Below are 21,058 nucleotides of genomic sequence, written 5' to 3'. Positions count from 1 at the left end.
GTGTGCAGGGTTCAGGTATTCGGCTCCAAGGGGGTGACGTTATTGCAGACTACATGAAAGGGGCTGTTCTTTCTTATTTACGGCCAAGGATCTGTCCTGGCCCCGCTTTTCTTAAGTATTTCTAGAGCAGTCATTCAGGAATGACTTTACTTGGCCATCTGAGCAGACTGAGGGAGGCTTGACCTGCAGTAATAGGAGTTGGTGCTGAAGTTAGATTTTTAGTCCTTGACGGGGTTATGCTCCCTTTTGATTCTGCTAAGATAACTTTTGAAAAAAAAATCTCCAGCAGTTGCGCCATCTGCATTGCTTTTCCATTAATTACCTCTCATTTGGACTATTGCAGCTCTTTACAGATTGGCTTACCTAAAACAAAACTTCCCACTGAGGAGGTTACAGCCTCTCGTCCTCTCACTGATACAAAGCTTTTGGGCAGGACTGCCCCAGTTTTGAAGGAGATACGTTCACTACCGGTTAATCAACGTCGGCAGTTACAAATATTATCGTTGGTGTTTAAGACCCTTGAGGGGAGGGGTCCATCTTGTCTGAAAGATCGGCTCCTTCGTGGTTCTTCCACTGTACGAGGGAACCAGGGCTTTACCAAGGGAAGTCCACGTACCTTAAAGCTTTCTAAGCATTAGAAAACCGATCAAAATGCGGCTTATCAGGGATGAGCTTATTTTATTGTGGGATCATTTTTCCGTTATTCTACTTCTATTATGAAAGATTTTATTCCTGTCCTGATAGCTTTTATTTTGCTGTTTTAGTGTTGCCTCATTCAGAGTCTCTTTTCATTTTCCTTATATATATATATATATATATATATATATATATATATTTTTTTTTTTAATTAATTTTATTATATTATATATATTTTATTCAATCATATTAATATTTATTTATATATATTTATATTTAATTATATTAATATATATTAATTATATTAATATATATATTGATATTTAGTTATATTAATATATATATATATATATATATATATATATATAAATTATATTAATATAGATATTTAATTACAAACATTTGATATTCCGCTTTTTTCCAGGAATGGACTAATGTAACAATAGCCATAGCATCGCGTGCCCTTACAAAGGCAGAGTGACCAGGGCGGGAGGAACTTTGTTCCTTCTTAATGTTATGATTCTAATTCACCTTGAGCAGTTTACCTGGAAAGGCAAATGATAAATAAGGATCGACTGATCTGTTGGCTGATGTTTCTCATGTATTGGACCCAGGGTAACAGACTGAGCACGAGATCGAAACTTGTGAGCGGTGACGCGAATCGTCGAGGCCTCAACCCTGGGCATTCTCTTTTTTTTTTTGTCCTGAGTAAAGGCTCAGGCCTACCTCTTCCTGAGCTGTTTGGGGTTGGGGATGCTGCGGAAGGAGCGCTCACAATTCCTGGGGATATGGGATCCCGGTCGTTGTGCGATGAGGAGAGACTTAAGGGCTACAATTGCAGGGTCCAGAGGAAAACCTTGGGTCTAGGTCCCCGGCTGAGGTCCTGTCGCTGCAATTTTGGGCTAAGTGAGTTGGGAGGGGGGTGAAAAACCATCTCTGGGCAGGTGCGAATGAAGCATTCTGCCCCTCCCAGCTCAAGCTTCGAGGCCGGCTCCAATGAGCGCTGGAGGAAACCGTCGGGCAATACATCAAGCCAATAACTATCCCCGGGCGGGAAGAGCCCGTGGGTCAGAAAGAGGAGCGGGTTCTGGGGCCGGGGCCAGGTCCAGGAGGAGGCGTGGCAGCTATTAGGATGGGCTGGGTCCAGGAGGAGAAGGGAGAGAGAATCCATGGAATGGGTAAGAGGAGAGCAAAACAGAGCAAGAAAAATCCAGGGGAAAAAGATAGGAAGCGCGAGTTAAAAAAAAAAAAAGAAATGTATAAGTCTAAAGGATTTTTTCCTTTGGCTGCTAAGATTTTCCACCCCTGTCCCGCTCGTGTCCTTATTTCACTATAAAGGGCCATTAATTGTTACTTTTCATGTCTGTTCATACCTACAAATGTTAACGTTAAATCTGAACCCATGGGAAAAATCCCAGGCTCTCATCAGTTGTGCTTTCCAGGGTCACTCTCGCTGCAAGCTTCCGCGTAAAACCCACTAAAGCTGCTTCTTGCTAATCCTAGCCCTCCCCTGTAATCGGCTTTTTTATTTTAAATTATTTTATTTTTATAATCCCTTCCATTTATTTTCCCTGGCTTTAATGGACTCTGCTTCCAGTTTCTGAAGAGGAGGACCTCGTGGGCCCTAGGGACCCAGCTCATTCATTGAGAAATCTCCAGGGGCCAAGTGGCCATCTCCTGTACGGCCCACGGGTCACCTCGGCTGCTCCTGGGGCCTGATATCCTCGTACATGGTCCAGGTCATCCTTTCTCTAGGCCAGGCAATGTCTGCTTCACTGAAGCTCCCCCGTCCCCAGAACCACACGGTCACATCTGAGCAGCGCACACCCATCTGTTTGTATTAAGCTTATTCTCTACTAGCAACTGTACCCGTTCTACGCCCGGGCGGCGAGCCTTTTTATTGACACATCTGCTCTTGTTTTGAGCAGAATTTCCCTAGAAATTCACTGTAAGAGTGTCCCTTCCACATACACACACACACCCTCATACTCACTCTCTGGCACACACACACATCCCCTCATATAGGCTTCCTCTCTGAAACCCACACTCAAGCATCCCGCGCACTCCCCATCTTACCAACCAAACTGTCTCTCGCACTCCCCCACACCCCCTCTCCTCTCTCACACACACATTCTCTCTCTCACCGGCATCCCCCTCCCCTCATATAGGCTCCCTCTTTCTGAAACCCACACTCAAGCATCCACCCACCCACCCTCTCTCATACCCTCCCCCATACCCTCCCCACCCCCCTCTCACCAACCATGCTCTCTGTCACCCCCCCCTCTCTCACACTCACATTCTCTCTCACAGGCATCCCCCCCTTGCTCTCTCACACCCTCCTGCTCGCTCTCACCCTCCCCGACACATATTCTCTCTCACCGGCATGCTGCGGGACCTGCGCCATTCGCAGCGAAGGTGAAGGCCTGGCGTGCCGTTTGCGGCGAAGATGAAGGCCCGGTGCGCCGTTCGCGGCACATGGGGGCCTTCCATTTTCGCCTTGAGCAGAAAATAGCAGCGGCGACCCTGGCATGCCGCGAACAAGAGTACGTCTCGCGGCACACACTCCGTTTGCGGCGAAGATGAAGATCCGGGCGCCGATCGCGGCACACGGGGGCCTTCCCTTTTCGCCGCGAACGGCGCGCCGGGCCTTCATCCTCGCCGCGAACGGAGCGTGTGCCGCGGGACGCGCTCCGTTCGCAGCATGCCAGGGTCTCATCTGCCTTATTTTGCCTGTCCCGCGATGGCCGCTGTCCTTTGTACCTCTGGCGTGTTTGAGTCTCCAAGGCAGCCAGGGAGCCACTTGCGCCATCTATTGGCGGGCTGGGGAACATGAGTGAGCACTGACTGACACACTACCAAGCCCGATTATATTATGGATTTCCATTCCTGAAGCCTGCAGGCTCTCAAGGGTGGCTCCTCCCGGGTCTCATGTACTGGCAGCCTCCCCCCATCCCGTGGGCTTTGCTAGATTTGCTCTTCCCGCTACGTTGGGAGGGATTCCAGTAATGTCCGCCCCTGGCTGTCCTTTGGTTTACACTGTCTAGCGTTTTGGACAAAGCTTCCTCAGACAGAGTCCTTTCCCTCTCTTGTTCTGAAACAGGATTCCACCTATTTGCAACATTCTGGGACATTTTTAAGAAAAATGTGGTTTTTTCTCCTCTCACCTGAGACTTTCAGTTGCTTGCAGCTTACTCTGCGTATTTCTGTCCCGCCTTCATTTCTCTCTTGGTCTTCTTTTTTCTTTTCACCTGTTGTTCCTCTGGCCAGCAGGGCAGGACTCTACAAGTGCCCCCCCCCCCCCCCCCGCCGGCATTCCCAAACTGGTCTCGTTTCACGATAGCCCGGGTATTCCCATAGCAGGGCCATGGCCCTTTCCTCTCAGGTTCCCCGATACCCCTTAGGGGGGAGCAAGGCCACAGCCTGTTGTCTCCGGCCCCCCGATGCCCCTGGCACCATCGCGGCGTTACTCTCCAGTTATATGCCGAGAGGTCAATATTCAGCTCCACTCAGTCGGTGATGTCTAGACTTAGCCGGCTAAGTGGCGCTGTCTGAATATTCGGCCATGATCAGCTGCCAGTTAGCCGGCCGTTTATCTGGCTACGCAGCTGCATCTGACTTAGGCCTAGAGGGCATCCAGTGCGATGTTTTTATCGCGGGGGAGGGGGAGGATGTTGCCGCGATAGTAGGCCCTGCTCCAGAAAAGACATCGGGGCTGCATGGTGCGTTGATTTGTATTGCGACGAAACAACGTGGCAGCGGCCCTTTAGGCACGATGTCGGCCCTGATCTCACGGGACCGCCATTGCCTTAAAGGGCCGATACCTAAAGAAAAAAAGAGCCATGCCAATGACAAAAAGTTGAATGGGGGTTGGGGGGGGGGGTGTCAAAACTGAACCCCCCTCCCCCCAGCTCACCTCGGGATTGGCACTCGAGGCAGCCCAGTCACTCAAAAGTTAAAAAAAAATTATAAAGTAGCTCCTGTGATGATGGCCCCCTCCCCAACTCTGACTTTAATAAATAAAAGGTCCCCTTGCCCCCCTTTCATTGAAATAAGGGCTGTCACTGATCTGGGGGTATAGTGACCTGCCCCAATACCGCCCCCACCTTCTTGCGCCCCCCAAACCTTTAAAAGTTGCCCAGGATCCTGTGATATAGGGTCTAGGGTGCTGCCAAGCCCCAGGCTTGCTCAATGCTGTTTTTCAAAATAGTGCCAACCTGGCCTTGCCAGCAGCTCCTTGTAAAAGGGAAGGGAATCTGGGCAGAGCCATGCAAAGGTTCACATATATCGCACGCTACAGGCTGTTTAACGCACACATTAGAGTCCTTTTTGTGGCTTCATCCATCACACTCTTGGGTGGGCAGATAAATCCAGGATAGGTATTTGGGTGTCCTATAGTTATCCAGCTAACTATAAGGCAGCTGAGTATATTCAGCCGCACCGCTATCTTGGCCAGATTAGCCTGAGAAGTTTATCTGGCTAACTTGTTCAGCAGGATAGCGACTGAAGAGTGGCCTCAGAGTGTCTTCAGATGAGACCCACAGTCAAGCTCAGAAAACCACCTAGGGCGTGTCTTCCCAGTCAGGCCAAGGACAGCTGAATGCCGTCTCTGAAAAGAGAGTAAGTGGCTGATGCAGGGCAGGGAAGCGTCTGTCCCGCCTCTTTCTCTTTCTTTTTCCATTAGCACACTTGGGGGATTTCCTTCTTTTGACTCTACAGCTGTTCATCAGCTGCTGAAGTTTCTATAAATCCAGTTAACCCCTCAGTGACTACAGCTTCCCCTCCTGTACAAAAGTTGTTCCACAAAAGGCAAATTGAGGGAGTTTGAAGGGGGAGTTGTTTTTTTTTTTTTTGATTGCCTCTTTGTGGATATTCTCCCAAACCCACCCACGTGCGCTCACTCTGAAGAGCCCTCACCCTAGGTGTCTGCTGTGAGCCAACCTCCCGGGGTGGTCATGTTACTTTTTCGAGTTCAGCCCTCGCAGAAGGATTTTGCTAACCTCACCTACTCCAGAGATGACTTGGCAAAGAAGAATCGCACCTCGCTGGCCTCCTGAAACCCAGATTTGGAGGCATTTCCTGCAGGGGAAGGTGGTGAAACCTGAACACGGTTTCTGCTTCCTCAGCTGTAAGCCGGGCGCTAGGAGAGAGCACTGGGGAGCATGTGCTGAAAGTCGTGAGGAGATCCTGTTTACGTCCCAATGGCTGTGCTCTCACAGAATGACTCTTGTTGCCTTCTCAGTTTGAGGGTGGAGGAGGTATCCCAAGATGATCAGTTTAGCTCAAAATCGGGCCCGTTTCTCTTGAAACAGAGAACCAAGGAAAGCCGTAGTCAGCGGAGGTGATAGAATTTGCAAGAAAGGCACTGAGTGGGGGCACAGGAGGCAGAAGATAAGAACATAAGAACATGCCATACTGGGTCAGACCAAGGGTCCATCAAGCCCCAAGCCCAGCATCCTGTTTCCAACAGTGGCCAAGCCAGGCCATAAGAACCTAGCAAGTACCCAAAAACTAAGTCTATTCCATGTTACCATTGCTAATGGCAGTGGCTATTCTCTAAGTGAACTTAATAGCAGGTAATGGACTTCTCCTCCAAGAACTTCTCCAATCCTTTTTTTTTTTTTTTTTTTTTCAACATATTTTATTGAGTGAGCAAGCATTTAACAAAAACCAGCAAACAAAAAAATACCATACAAGCTCAGCACACATTTTTCATTTAACGAGACCCCCCACCCATGCAATCCTTTTTTAAACACAGCTATACTAACTGCACTAACCACATCCTCTGGCAACAAATTCTAGAGTTTAATTGTGCGTTGAGTAAAAAAGAACTTTCTCCGATTAGTTTTAAATGTGCCCCATGCTAACTTCATGGAGTGCCCCCTAGTCTTTCTATTATCCGAAAGAGTAAATAACCGATTCACATCTACCCGTTCTAGACCTCTCATGATTTTAAACATCTCTATCATATCCCCCCTCAGCCGTCTCTTCTCCAAGCTGAAAAGTCCTAACCTCTTTAGTCTTTCCTCATAGGGGAGTTGTTCCATTCCCCTTATCATTTTGGTAGCCCTTCTCTGTACCTTCTCCATCGCAATTACATCTTTTTTGAGATGCGGCGACCAGAATTGTACACAGTATTCAAGGTGCGGTCTCACCATGGAGTGATACAGAGGCATTATGACATTTTCCGTTTTATTCACCATTCCCTTTCTAATAATTCCCAACATTCTGTTTGTTTTTTTGACTGCCACAGCACACTGAACCGACGATTTCAATGTGTTATCCACTATGACACCTAGATCTCTTTCTTGGGTTGTAGCCCCTAATATGGAACCCAACATTGTGTAATTATAGCATGGGTTATTTTTTCCTATATGCATCACCTTGCACTTATCCACATTAAATTTCATCTGCCATTTGGATGCCCAATTTTCCAGTCTCACAAGGTCTTCCTGCAATTTATCACAATCTGCTTGTGATTTAACTACTCTGAACAATTTTGTGTCATCTGCAAATTTGATTCTCACTCGTCGTATTTCTTTCCAGATCATTTATAAATATATTGAAAAGTAAGGGTCCCAATACAGATCCCTGAGGCACTCCACTGTCCACTCCCTTCCACTGAGAAAATTGTCCATTTAATCCTACTCTCTGTTTCCTGTCTTTTAGCCAGTTTGCAATCCACAAAAGGACATTGCCACCTATCCCATGACTTTTTACTTTTCCTAGAAGCCTCTTATGAGGAACTTTGTCAAACGCTTTCTGAAAATCCAAGTATACTATATCTACCGGCTCACCTTTATCCACATGTTTGTTAACTCCTTCAAAAAAGTGAAGCAGATTTGTGAGGCAAGACTTGCGCTGGGTAAAGCCATGCTGACTTTGTTCCATTAAACCATGTCTGTCTATATGTTCTGTGATTTTGATGTTTAGAACACTTTCCACTATTTTTCCTGGCACTGAAGTCAGGATAACCGGTCTGTAGTTTCCCAGATCGCCCCTGGAGCCCTTTTTAAATATTGGGGTTACATTTGCTATCCTCCAGTCTTCAGGTACAATGGATGATTTTAATGATAAGTTACAAATTTTTACTAATAGGTCTGAAATTTCATTTTTTAGTTCCTTCAGAACTCTGGGTTGTATACCTTCCGGTCCAGACGATTTACTACTCTTCAGTTTGTCAATCAGGCCTACCACATCTTCTAGGTTCACCGTGATTTGGTTCAGTCCATCTGAATCATTACCCATGAAAACCTTCTCCATTACGGGTACCTCCCCAACATCCTCTTCAGTAAACACAGAAGCAAAGAAATCATTTAATCTTTCTGCGATGGCCTTATCTTCTCTAAGTGCCCCTTTAACCCCTCGATCATCTAACGGTCCAACTGACTCACTCACAGGCTTTCTGCTTCGGATATATTTAAAGTTTTTACTGTGAGTTTTTGCCTCTACAGCCAACTTCTTTTCATATTCTTTCTTAGCCTGTCTTATCAATGTCTTACATTTAACTTGCCAATGTTTATGCTTTATCCTATTTTCTTCTGTTGGATCCTTCTTCCAATTTTTGAATGAAGATCTTTTGGCTAAAATAGCTTCTTTCACCTCCCCTTTTAACCATGCCGGTAATCGTTTTGCCTTCTTTCCACCTTTCTTAATGTGTGGAATACATCTGGACTGTGCTTCTAGGATGGTATTTTTTAACAATGACCACGCCTCTTGGACATTTTTTACTTTTGTAGCTGCTCCTTTCAGTTTTTTTCTAACCATTTTTCTCATTTTATCAAAGTTTCCCTTTTGAAAGTTTAGCACGAGAGCCGTGGATTTGCTTACTGTTCCTCTTCCAGTCATTAAATCAAATTTGATCATATTAAGATCACTATTGCCAAGCGGCCCCACCACCGTTACCTCTCTCACAAAGTCCTGTGCTCCACTGAGAATTAGATCTAAAATTGCTCCTTCTCTTGTCGGTTCCTGGACCAATTGCTCCATAAAACTGTCATTTATTCCATCCAGGAACGTTATCTCTTTAGTGTGACCCGATGATACATTTACCCAGTCAATATTGGGGTAATTGAAGTCTCCCATTATTACTGCACTACCAATTTGGTTAGCTTCCCTAATTTCTCTTACCATTTCACTGTCCGTCTCACCATCTTGACCAGGTGGATGGTAGTATACTCCTATCACTATAGACTTCCCCGACACACAAGGGATTTCTACCCATAAAGATTCAATTGTGCATTTAGTCTCATGCAGGATGTTTATCCTGTTGGTCTCTATGCCATCCCGGACATAAAGCGCCACACCTCCTCCCGAGTGCTCCTCTCTGTCATTGCGATATAATTTGTACCCCGGTATAGCACTGTCCCATTGGTTATCCTCTTTCCACCATGTCTCTGAGATGCCAATTAAGTCTATGTCATCATTCACTGCTATACATTCTAATTCTCCCATCTTACTTCTTAGACTTCTGGCATTAGCATACAAATATTTCAAAGTTTGTTTCTTGTTTGTATTTTCATTCTGCTTTTTAATTGATAGGGATAAGTTAGAATTTCTTTAGCTCAGGTGAGTTTTTAGTTACAGGCACTTGGACTATTTTTCTTATTATTGGAACCTCACTGTTGGGATGCCCTAATTTTAATGCATCATTAGTTTCCTTTGAAGATACCTCTCTCCGAACCATGCGCTGCTGAGCGACTGTCGGCTTTCCCCTTTGTTCTAGTTTAAAAGCTGCTCTATCTCCTTTTTAAAGGTTAGCGCCAGCAGTCTGGTTCCACCCTGGTTAAAGTGGAGCCCATCCCTTCGGAAGAGACTCCCCCTTCCCCAAAAAGTTCCCCAATTCTTAACAAAACTGAATCCCTCTTCCTTGCACCATCGTCTCATCCATGCATTGAGACTCTGGAGCTCTGCCTGCTTCTGGTGACCTGTGCGTGGAACAGGGAGCATTTCAGAGAATGCTACCCTGGAGGTTCTGGATTTAAGCTTTCTACCTAAGAGCCTAAATTTGGCTTCCAGAACCTCCCTCCCACATTTTCCTATGTCGTTGGTGCCCACATATACCACGACAGCTGGCTCCTCCCCAGCACTGTCTAAAATCCTATCTAGGTGACATGTGAGGTCCGCCACCTTCGCACCAGGTAGGCATGTTACCAGACGATCCTCACGCCCACCAGCCACCCAGCTATCTACATTCCTAATAATCGAATCACCAACTATGACGGCCGACCTAACCACTAGCAGTGTCTTAGGCGGAGACAAGACGCCTTCTCTCCACATCTCTCTGCATTTCCCAGCTTTTATTTCTCCCGATCTCTGAGAACAGAACACTGGATGCACGCAGCGGGAACAAAAGAAAAAAGTAATGCAAGGCTTGTAAAGCTTCATTTACCAGTTCCAGTTTTTTAAATAAGGTTTTTCTAGCGTGTGGGCCCTGGAGTGCCGACAGCCGGGAGGCCAGAGCAGAGCCCATTGCGCAATCAGGCACTATGGAGGCCACTGTGACGTTAGCACTCTGATCAGGAGCCTGGAGTCTGCTGTGAAGCCTACAGAGAGAATGAGTCACAAACTGAATCCATTAACCTTTCATCCAAAGCCACCCAAAAGAGTCAGGAGAGGGAAAACAATGAATTTTCTGTAGGGCGAGGGATACCAGCTCTGAGCAGGCCCAGATAGGCACTCCAGCGGGTGTCCTGTTCTGCGGGACCCCTGAGCTGTGGAAATGGCTGTCCGCAGACCTTTGACCTGTGCCGTATCTTGTTTGCGGTACAAGAGGACATGCTCGGGCCACCCGTGGAGGTTTCTTCCTGTGTAATATTTTTTTGCACGCATGAACAGTTTGTGCAATGATTTAGACCGTGATTGTTGGTTTGGTTTTTTTTTTTTTTTAAGTGGAGGCCACTTTGGTGAAAAATCTGCAGTGTGATGTCCATATTAACTGACTACTAAATTACTCCTTAATGATGTCATTTTTACAGAGCCACTGGTGGAAAAAAAATCAAAGTTGTGTCACATGATGAAAGAATACTCCTGTTATAAAATTAAAAAAAATATCCAGCTAAAAGGCACCTGATGGAAGTAAATGTTTTTAAGAACAGAATAATGCAAAACTTATTTAAAAAACTGGATAAGGAGAAGTGTGCCTATTGCTTTCTTTGTTTTGTTTTTTCTGCACAATATTTACTTTCACTAAGAGAGGACCTTTAACCCGGCCAGGGTAAGGGCTGATAATCCAGCTGGCCTCCAGGTCGGCAGATGCTCCCTCTTACCTCTCTTAAGAACATAAGAAAATGCCATACTGGGTCAGACCAAGGGTCCATCAAGCCCAGCATCCTGTTTCCAACAGTGGCCAATTCAGGCCATAAGAACCTGGCAAGTACCCAAAAACTAAGTCTATTCCATGTAACCATTGCTAATGGCAGTGGCTATTCTCTAAGTGAACTTAATAGCAGGTAATGGACTTCTCCTCCAAGAACTTATCCAATCCTTTTTTAAACACAGCTACACTAACTGCACTAACTACATCCCCTGGCAACAAACTCCAGAGTTTAATTGTGCATTGAGTAAAAAAGAACTTTCTCCGATTAGTTTTAAATGTGCCCCATGCTAACTTCATGGAGTGCTCCCTAGTCTTTCTATTATCCGAAAGAGTAAATAAGCGATTCACATCTACCCGTTCTAGACCTCTCGTGATTTTAAACTTGTTTCTTATTAAAACAGGGACTGGATTGAGGCCCAGTTGCAGTGGCGGCAGCAACAACACATTGTCAAATTGTATGAGCTGGGGGCAGGGGCAGACTGTCAGTAATCTGGACCCCCAGGCAATAAGAGTCATTGAACCCTTAACCACCCATCCGAGGCTGAGAGTGTTGTGGGCCCTCGTCACTGCGCTATTGCGCAAATGGTCAGTCTGCCCCTGAGCTGGGGGCTGAGTCAACGTGCCGTGCACTCTCAGGCCCCAAGCTGGCTATGACCCTTCATGGCTTCCATAAGGGAGGCAGGGCCTGGGAATCCTGTGTGCAGTGATGCTGTCCCCAGCCTATGCGCCTTGACAATGAACGGGCCGTGGGGAAGGGGAAATGGAGGGAGTTGGTGGTGTTAGTGTGGGGAGAGAGAGGCAGGTGGCTGTTTTTTTTTTTTTTTGTTTTGCCTTTTTAAAATTTGATAACCTTACTCAGTATACAATTAGTTGGAGGTGGGAGCTGCACTTGGGGTCGATGGGCACTCCCATTGCCACAGGAGGCTTGCAGTGAGGAATGTTGATTTGGGGGAAACAATGCTGCATTTCCTGGCATTCAAAAATCTGCAATAAGTGACAACAGCTGAAAGAGATCCCTTTGTGGAAATAGCTCAGTAAGGATCGGCCAACTAATCTCTGTTTTGGGGCCCAGTAGCACATCAGGAGGTACTAATAACGGAGCTCTCCTCCCTCTTAATGGCTAGAGCAGTCAAGCCTGTTCCACCAGGGCAAAGAGGACAGGGATTTTACTCCAGGTACTTCCTGATTCCAAAGAAAACAGGAGGACTCCATCTCATCCTTGACCTAAGGGCCTTGAACAGATTTCTCAAAAAGGAAAAGTTCAATATGGTTTCCCTGGGCACCAAGATTCCCCTTTTGCAGAAAGGGGACTGGCTATGCTCCCTCAATCTCCCTCACATTGAGATCTTCCCAAGTCACAGGAAGTATCTCCGATTTGTGGTGGGAAAACAGCACTTCCAGTATTGGGTGTTGCCATTTGGACTCGCGTTAGCTTCATGTGTCTTTACAAAATGTCTGGCAGTGGAGGTGGTGCACTTCCGCAGGCTGGGAGGGGGAGGGGGCATATTTTCCCTTATCTGGACAATTGGCTGGACAGAGCACCTCTCGGCAGGGGCCATCAAGTCCATGCACTTGACCATCCAGTTGTTGGAATCACTAGGATTCATCAACTACCCAAAGTCCCATCTCAGCCTGTCATCTAAATTGGACTTCATAGGAGCCCTGCTAGACACAGATCAGGCCAAGGCCTTCCTGTCTCATCAAAGGCCCATCACCCTGCTATCGCAGCAGAGATTCAGCAGAGTCAGCAGGTCTCAGCCTGACACATGTTGTGGTTGTTGGGCCATATGGCCAAAACTGTTCATTTCACTCCCTTGGCATGATTGTACATGCGCAAAGCTCAATGGACCCTGAGGTCACAGTGGCGCAAGGCCACGCAGAACCTCTAGGATCGCATTCGAGTCACCTCGCCCCTCTGTCCTGGTGGCGGTTACTTTCGAATCTGGAATGGGGAGCTCCTTCCAAAGTCCTCCTACCCAAATTGTCCTAATCACAGATGCTGGGGACCTCATGTAGATGGGCTCAGCACCCAAGGTCTCTAGTCTGCCCAGGAACGCTGTTGCCAAATCAATTTCCTGGAGCTCTGGGTGATAAGGTAAGCACTATGGGCTTTCAGAGGTTGGCTGTCCAACAAAGCTGTCCTGATTCAAAGCAACAACCAAGTGGCAATACCTCATGTGTCAGGAAGTGGTCAGATCTGGTCATGGGCCCTGTCCCCTGGCAGGAGCGGAGAATGTGTTTGTGGATAAATTAAGTCTGTCCTTCAGACCCTCATGAGTGGTCTCTGGACCAAGGGGTTGCGAATCAGATCTTCTGCCTCTGGGGTAGCACGGACGTGAATTTCTTCGCGTTTCCTTGCAACAGAAATGTACCTCGGTTCTGCTTCCTGTACAGGACAGATAGCAAACCAGCTGCAGATGCCCTCACCCAGCATTGAGGCGAGGATCTCCTGTATGTTTATCTTCTGAGTCCCTTAGTAGTGAAGATTCTCTTGAAGCTTCGCAAGGACAAAGAGACTGATTCTCATAGTCCCTTATTGGCCAAGAGAGGTCGGGTTTCCACTCCTGCGGGAGTTGTCCATTTGGAGGCCTATCAGTCTGGGGACTTCCCCAGATCTCATCACGCAAAACTGAGGCAGGTTGAGACATCCCAACCTCTAGGCCCTGTTGCTCACAGCCTGGATGTTGAGAGGTTAGTACTGCAGCCATTCAATCTTTCAGATGTGTCTTGGGTCCTGGTAGCTTCTATAAAGCCTTCCACTAGAAAGTTCTATGGACTGAAGTGGAGGAGGTGTTTTGTGTGGCATGAGTAGAAAGCCCTAGATCTGTTCTCCTGCACCACACAAAAACTGCTTGATTACCTTCTACACCTATCAGAAGCTGGCTTGAAGACCAAATTCTTTAGGGTTCATCTGAGTGCAATTGGCACATACCACCATGGTGTAGATGGTACGCCCATCTCTGGACAGCCTCTATGTATGTTTCATGTGGGGCCTTCTCCAACTGAAGCATCCCCTAAGGCCTCCCATGGTGTCTTCGGACTTCAATATGGTGTTAGCTCAGCTGATGAAAGCTCCTTTTGAGCCGCTGTGTACCTGAGATCTGAAGTGCCTGACCTGGAAGGTCATATTTTTGGTGGCGGTCACCTCAGGGTGCAGGGTCTGCAAGCTCCAAGCCATAGTGACTTATCCACCTTATACTAAATTTTATCATGACGGGGTGGTCTTGCGTACTCACCTTAATTTACTGCCTAAGGTGGTGACAAACTTCCATCTTAATCAGCCCATTGTCGTGCCAACATTCTTTCCCAGGCCCCATTCGCACCAAGGCGAATGAGCATTGCACAGTTTGGACTGTAAATGAGCCTTAGTCTTCTATCTGGAGTAGACAGAAGCCCACAGACAGTCCACCCAACTTTTTTTTTTAATAGAACTAGGTCGGGCATTGCCATTGCCAAACACACTATCAAATTGACTAGCAGATTGTATCTTCTGTTATGCCCAGGCGGGATGCATCTTGGGGGCCATGTCAAGGCTCATTCTGTCTGAGCCAGGGCAATGTCGGTGGCCCACCTGCCAGCCACCCCACGGAGTTGGGTCTAATTCTATGTTATTAGACTGAAGAGGGACCCCACATGTCCACATGGTATAGGGTATGCTGGGCATGCTCAGTGTGGTAAGTCAAAACTCTAGAAACTTTGACATAAGTTTTCAACGTTGGGGGCTACATCTGATGATGTCACCCATGTGTGAGGACTAACATCCTGCTATTCTCAGAGAACAGCTGTTAGAGGTAAACAACTCTTCTGTTCTAGGACAACTGAGCTGGGAGCCTATTTTAGAGAGGGTTTTGTATAGTAGTGTGCCGGGGCCAGGGACTTTATTTATAACCAGTTCTTGTCGGAGACATAAAGGAGCATCAAGAATCTGAATTTCATAAGGAGGTATTCAGATGTCATCTTCCTGACTCCCGCCCACCCCGTGCTCAGTGCTGCTTCCTCCAAGCACATAGCACTAAGGTGATACAGCTGCAGTAGGTAAAAATAACTTTAGTAAAAAAAAAAACAAAATGCTGAGTGCTGCCTGAGCAGCCTGCACAGGACCGAAACCCGCAGGAGGTGGGCAGAAACTGCTCCTGAATCGAAGTAAATGAGCACATCTGGGAGCCGCTCAAGGTCACCAAGCAGGCATGGCAGAGCTGGGATTGGGTCTTGGGTTTCAGCCCGGGTGTTGGAATCGGCTGTTAGGGGATGTTGTGTTGGCCACGTTCTGCATTGTCGTGCTCTCGCTGCCGGGCACGTCTTGTTGACTTTCTCTTTTTCTGAATGCGATGCTGCAAGGTCACCTTAGTCCATTTTGCACCCCACCTCCACCCCCCCTCCAAGCTATGCATAGACGCTCCCTGGCCCTAGCCACTGCAGATCTGCTCCTGCCACTCGGGCTTTCTTCATTAGGCCTCTTCTATCTCTCGTGTACCTTTCTGCGGTAGGTACATGGGGGCATCGGTTATTAGGGTCTCTCTCTCCTCCAGGGTAGATTGCTGCATCGCTTCTCTTGGGGTTTTATTTGTTCTGATGTGGGCATGGCATGGACTGAGCAAGATGGGCTGAAGCTGTGAAAACCTTTCTATATCCTCTGGTTCTCCCTGGCCCTCATTGCAACATGGAAACCACCCGAGGGAGAAAAAGGTTAACTTTTTTAACTGAGTTCCTGACTTATTATTCTTCTTTCACTTTCACAGAACAAAACGTTGTTACAATAACTGACGCACGCCTCATGACTTGCGTTTTCTTTTCAGTTCCATTTCACGGTCTGGTTGTGTGCGCAGTAAAAGAGCAGCATAATTATATCAAGTAGACTCGACCAAGTGCGAAACCTTTGCTCCAGCGCTGCGCGTCACGTGGACACAAAAGGAGCCGCCTTGAGCCGCCTTGCGATAAACTCGGCGGCCGTTTTCATTACTGGCAGACAGGCAGGTTATGAAAACCGAGGCCGAGTTTACCGGCCTCGGTCTTCATAAGCGGCAGCCGCGGCGGGTCGCGTTAGGAAGGAGGGGCTAAGGTCTCACAAGCGACCCTAGCGCCTCCTTCCTAGCGCCACCCCCCTAATTTCCATATTGCAAGGCGCCCCCCTTGCGGGCGCCATGCGTGCGTTAAAAAAGCGGGCGCTGAAAAGTCAGGGCCCCCTTATTAGGAACCTTCTCTGCCCTTCTAGCACAGTGTCCCATTGCCAGGTACAAGACGGCTCCTTTGGAAGGGATCCTTGTAAGGCGAGGAATGTGAAAGGGTTGGAGGGGGGTGTACATGGGAGAGCAGGGACCCCCAAATTGTGGCCTGTGGGAGGGGTAATTTCTCCGGCCCAGAGCAAGCTTTTTACTTTTTTTTTTTTTGTTTTGCCCACAAGCGGCGGGAGCGGCATACTGAATTCTGCAATGCCCGCGGGGTTACAGACCCCCGCCAGCAGGAGGACCTGCAAATGCTCCAGTGCCACTGGGCTTCCCAACCCCCCTCCCCCCCCCCCAACGGGCAAAAGAGGAAGACACATGAGGTGGGGGAGGGGAAGAGGAAGGAAACAGTCATGTAAGTGAGAAGGGAGGTAAGCAGGGTGACGGAGAGGAGTAAATGGGGAAAGAGTGGGGGAGCGGGATTATATAGTGGGCTGGGGGAGTGGGAATGTATAATGGGGTGGGAGTTGGGGAGTGACATGTATAGTGGGGGGAAGTGGGAATGTATAGTGGGGTGCTGAGCGGGAGAGTATGGTGAGGTGGGGAGTGACGTGTAGTGGGGTGGGAGTGGGGGGAGCAGGAGAGTATAGTGGGGGGGAAGTGGGAATGTATAGAGGGGTGGGAGCGGGGGGAATGGGTGTGTATAGTGGGGTGGGGGAGCGGAAGAGTGTGGTAGGGGGAGCGGGAATGGGAGGGTTTCTAGTTCCTGTAGCAGAGATGCTAACTTCCTAGAAATATATTATTACTGACACTCTCTGTCATAAACCTGCCCCCTGCCTCCCCATTTCCCAGCATTTCTAAGTGACTGGAAAGGGCAGACTCCACGGGAGGGGAGGGACCCCGTTCAGGCCTCTTCCTGATAGCGAATGTCCGATGTGGCCCTTTTGCTTGAAGGCCTCTAACAGAAGATGGCAGGCAGAATACATTGGGACAGGGCTGCATAGGTCTGGCGCAGCGAGTCTTCACATTTTTACCTTTTGTATATAAAGCACTCCAAAGATGTGTCCTGCTAAGTCTGGGAGTTATTCCCCTTCCCTGGAATTGGCAATGCATATAAAGAGGCGCGAGGCTGCGGGTGTTCTGATGCGCTGGATATCTGGGTTACCTGTCTTAAGTCTGCTCGGGAGAAAGGCTTAGCCTAAGGTTTCTGGATATATTCAGCAGCCCACGAGCCCTCTGACTTTCCAGCTTGCTGAACGTGGACCTTAGGATGGTGAACGCTGTGGGGGTAACCCTGCAGGGTGCGGAAGGCGCGACGCCCTCTCCCCCGCTCGCTGATTGAGGCTCAAAGCCCACCTTCCACCTGAATACTCCTTGTTGGGGGTATGTGACTTTTAAGGCTAGGGAAATTTTCCAAACCAAAGCTTGGTGTTCGGGGGAGAAAAAAAACCAAGAGTTCAAGGTGTGCAGTGGCCCAGCAAGAATTCAGTAGGGTCCAGGAGCTGCTAGGATTCATTGGGAGCCTCCTGCAGGGACCTTGCCAGACCAGCTATAACCGGGAAGGACTTAGCCATCTTCATCAAGATATTCCCAATGGCACTCACCCCCCCCCCCCCCTTTCTCTCCAGGAGTATAACAATTATTGGGAAAGGTCCCTGTGTTGGGTGAGTGCAGGAAAGCTGCGACTTCACGTAAATAACTCTGTCCAGGAGACGCCCGGGGGCTCAGTACACGCAGGCCTGCCGTCTGAGGCAGGGCCCCTCCCGGACTCTAAACTGGAAGGCTGGGGACCCCGGTAAGCCCGGCTCTGCCCCTTGTGACGTCATTGGGCGTCTGCTGGCGGGGTCACCACCAAAGGGGTTTGACGGTCTGTTGGGTGAGGTTTGGGCTTCTTCCAAGCGTTGGATGCTGGTTAGTAGTGAAATGATGATTTCTGCTGCTGTTGGGGAGGGGAGAAGGGGGATCATTAATCTGTGAGAGGGAGAGAGAGAGGGATTGGACTCTCGTGAGCTATGGTGGCTGCTTTGTTTAATATTTATTTACAATTTGAGATTTGATTGCATTTTTTTGATTTGTGCATTTATTTATTTGCCCGAAGCTGCTTTGATTGACTTACTTAGCAGATGCAGCCCGCCAGGTAGGAGAGGGCAGAGGGTCCGCCTGCTTAGCAGATGCAGCCTGCCAGTAGGAGGGCACCTCAGGTGATTGTGAAGCGAAGGGATCCACCAGTGCCGGCCGATGGTGAAAGCAGATGACGCCCCCTCCCCCAAGCTCATGCGATCGGTGTGGAAAGGGTCCGAGGCCCTCCTTTTGGTGATGTGGATCTTCTTGCCAGGAAGCTGAAGATTCAGCTGAGAGGCTTTCGAGAATGATTTTTTGAACTTTTGTTATTTTGGTTTTATGTAGGGTGTGGTTGGGTGGTGGTTAGCGATGAGGTAAAGGTGGTACATAAGCCTTCCGATCACAGGAGATAAATTCTCAGTCCTGAAATAACGAGCTGCACCCCAAGCAGGTTGTACGCTTACCCTGAGAGGTGGGAGGGATCCGGCGATCTTTTTAGCAGAAGGAAGCTTTTCCAGCCAGTTCCCCGCCTCTAGGAAATGTATCTCTGCCTCTTTATCCTAGGCTGGCATGTTTATTATTATTATTATTGTTAAGAACATAAGAAATTGCCATGCTGGGTCAGACCGAGGGTCCATCAAGCCCAGCATCCTGTTTCCAACAGAGGCCAAACCAGGCCACAAGAACCTGCAATTACCCAAACACTAAGAAGATCCCATGCTACTGATGCAATTAATAGCAGTGGCTATTTACTAAGTAAACTTGATTAATAGCCGTTAATGGACTTCTCCTCCAAGAACTTATCCAATCCTTTTTTAAACCCAGCTACACTAACTGCACTAACCACATCCTCTGGCAACAAATTCTAGAGCTTTATTGTGCGTTGAGTGAAAAAGAATTTTCTCCGATTAGTCTTAAATGTGCTACTTTCTAACTTCATGGAATGCCCCCTAGTCCTTCTATTATCCGAAAGAGTAAATAACCGATTCACATCTACTCGTTCAAGACCTCTCATGATCTTAAAGACCTCTATCATATCCCCCCTCAGCCGTCTCTTCTCTAAGCTGAACAGCCCTAACCTCTTCAGCCTTTCCTCATAGGGGAGCGGTTCCATCCCCTTTATCATTTTGGTTGTCCTTCTCTGTACCTTCTCCATCGCAACTATATCTTATGTGAATGGTCCCCAAGTGTGAGAGCAGATACCCCTCCAGAGGACGCCGGAGGTTCTGGAGAAGAAGGGGGCATCGTCCGAGTCTCTGCTACTTCAGACTTGATCCCGGGCTCTGAACGCAGCCTTTTAGCACTCGTGTGTCTGTGTCTGTGTGTGTGTCTGGAACAGCAGTGAATTCCTTCTGTCTCACACCATGGAGGGCAGGGGAGAGAGGGAGGGAGGTGCCTTGGGTCGGCCTCAGCTGCTGTTTCACATTCTGCTGTCTGGACTGATCACTCGTTTTTTGCTGCCCTGATACACAAGTAAAGTTTATGCATTGTGAGAGTGTTGGGTGTGGGTTATCTGACACCCCTCTGGGGAGGGGGCTGCTGAAAGAGGCTATCTTGGGTTCACGATTTACTTCCCTTTATTATTTCTCTGATTGATTTTCCTTTGTGATCCTAAAATGTGTTTTGTTCCTGTTTCAGAGGTCGAGGCTAAGAGAGCTTGTGAGTGGCTGCGATCGGCAGGATTCCCTCAGTATGCACAGCTGTACGAAGGTATGGATACTCTGTTTACTGGCAAACAGTGTTGATCCGAGAAGGACATGATAACAGGGCCAGAAAGCAAAGGGCTTCATTAATTTACCAAACAAATACAGCCTGAGCAACACACACACTCACACTGTGCCCCACCAACGAACAGGTACAGTAGAGGTGGCAGCAGTGCAAGCTTCTCACACACACACACACACACTCTCTCTCTCTCTCTCTCTCTCTCTCGCACTGTGCCCCACCACAGAACAGGTACAGTACAGGCAGCAGCATTGCAAGCTTCTCACACACACACACACACACACGCTCTCTCTCGCACTGTGCCCCACTACAGAACAGGTACAGTAGAGGCAGCAGCAATGCAAGCTTCTCTCTCTCACACACACACACACACACACACACACACACACACACACACACACTCTCTCTCTCTCTCTCTCTCTCTCTCTCTCTCTCATACTCACACACACACACTGCCCTATCACAGAACAGGAACAGTACAGTGAATATATATATATATATATATATATATATATATATATACACCATGGGCACCAGCAGTGCAAGCTTCTCTTTCTGTTACACTTGTCCGCTGGCCTCTGATGGCTCCCTGGAGTTCTGATTAGTAACCGGTAGGAAATGTAATTTTTATTGGGGATGTTAGACAGCTGTCCTGGTTGGTGAGTAACCTGCATTCTAGTGTACACGGCCTTGACTCTGAATGCCTCCTTCTCTTCCTGTTATAAAGCAGCTCCACCAGTATCAGACTCTTATTTTTGTTTTGCCTGCTCCTTTGAGGCTTCCAATGAGCCTTCCCTTGCCACTACCTGTTTTTTTGATCTCCCCCAGTTTCTTTACCTCGTCATCACAGCGACCGTTCATGATTGAGGACCACAAACTGGGGCTTTGTGTCCTAAGTTCAGCCACTAAAGCTTTGCTGTTGAGTGCAGAGGGAACAGAAGGCCTCTGCACGGCTGCAAACAGCACAGCCACTGAACCACGGGCCGGCCTGTCTCAGACATTGTAACTCGCTCCGGTAGCGCACCCACAGCGCCACAAGGTCTCCGCGTCCATGGCACCCAGCGACATGTACATTAAAAAGAGCGAATCTCCCTGGCCTCGGCTTTGCTGTGTATCTGTCTTATAAAGTGTGCCAGGCAGCTCTGTTTCTGACGAGATG

General features: G+C 48.0%; 1 protein-coding gene across 1 annotated transcript in view; it reads left to right on the top strand.

Annotated features, from left to right (window-relative positions):
- STARD8 (StAR related lipid transfer domain containing 8) overlaps window positions 1-21,058 on the top strand; it is a 121,440-nt gene that overhangs the window by 56,035 nt on the left and 44,347 nt on the right. The window contains 1 exon segment of the mRNA XM_029607283.1: window positions 19,813-19,884. Coding sequence (XP_029463143.1) covers window positions 19,813-19,884 — 72 coding nt within the window.

This window comes from Rhinatrema bivittatum, chromosome 6 (genome assembly GCF_901001135.1).
Source record: "Rhinatrema bivittatum chromosome 6, aRhiBiv1.1, whole genome shotgun sequence".
Lineage (NCBI taxonomy): Eukaryota > Metazoa > Chordata > Amphibia > Gymnophiona > Rhinatrematidae > Rhinatrema > Rhinatrema bivittatum.
Note: the sequence above shows the minus strand (reverse complement) of the source record. Positions and strands in the feature narration are given on the sequence as shown.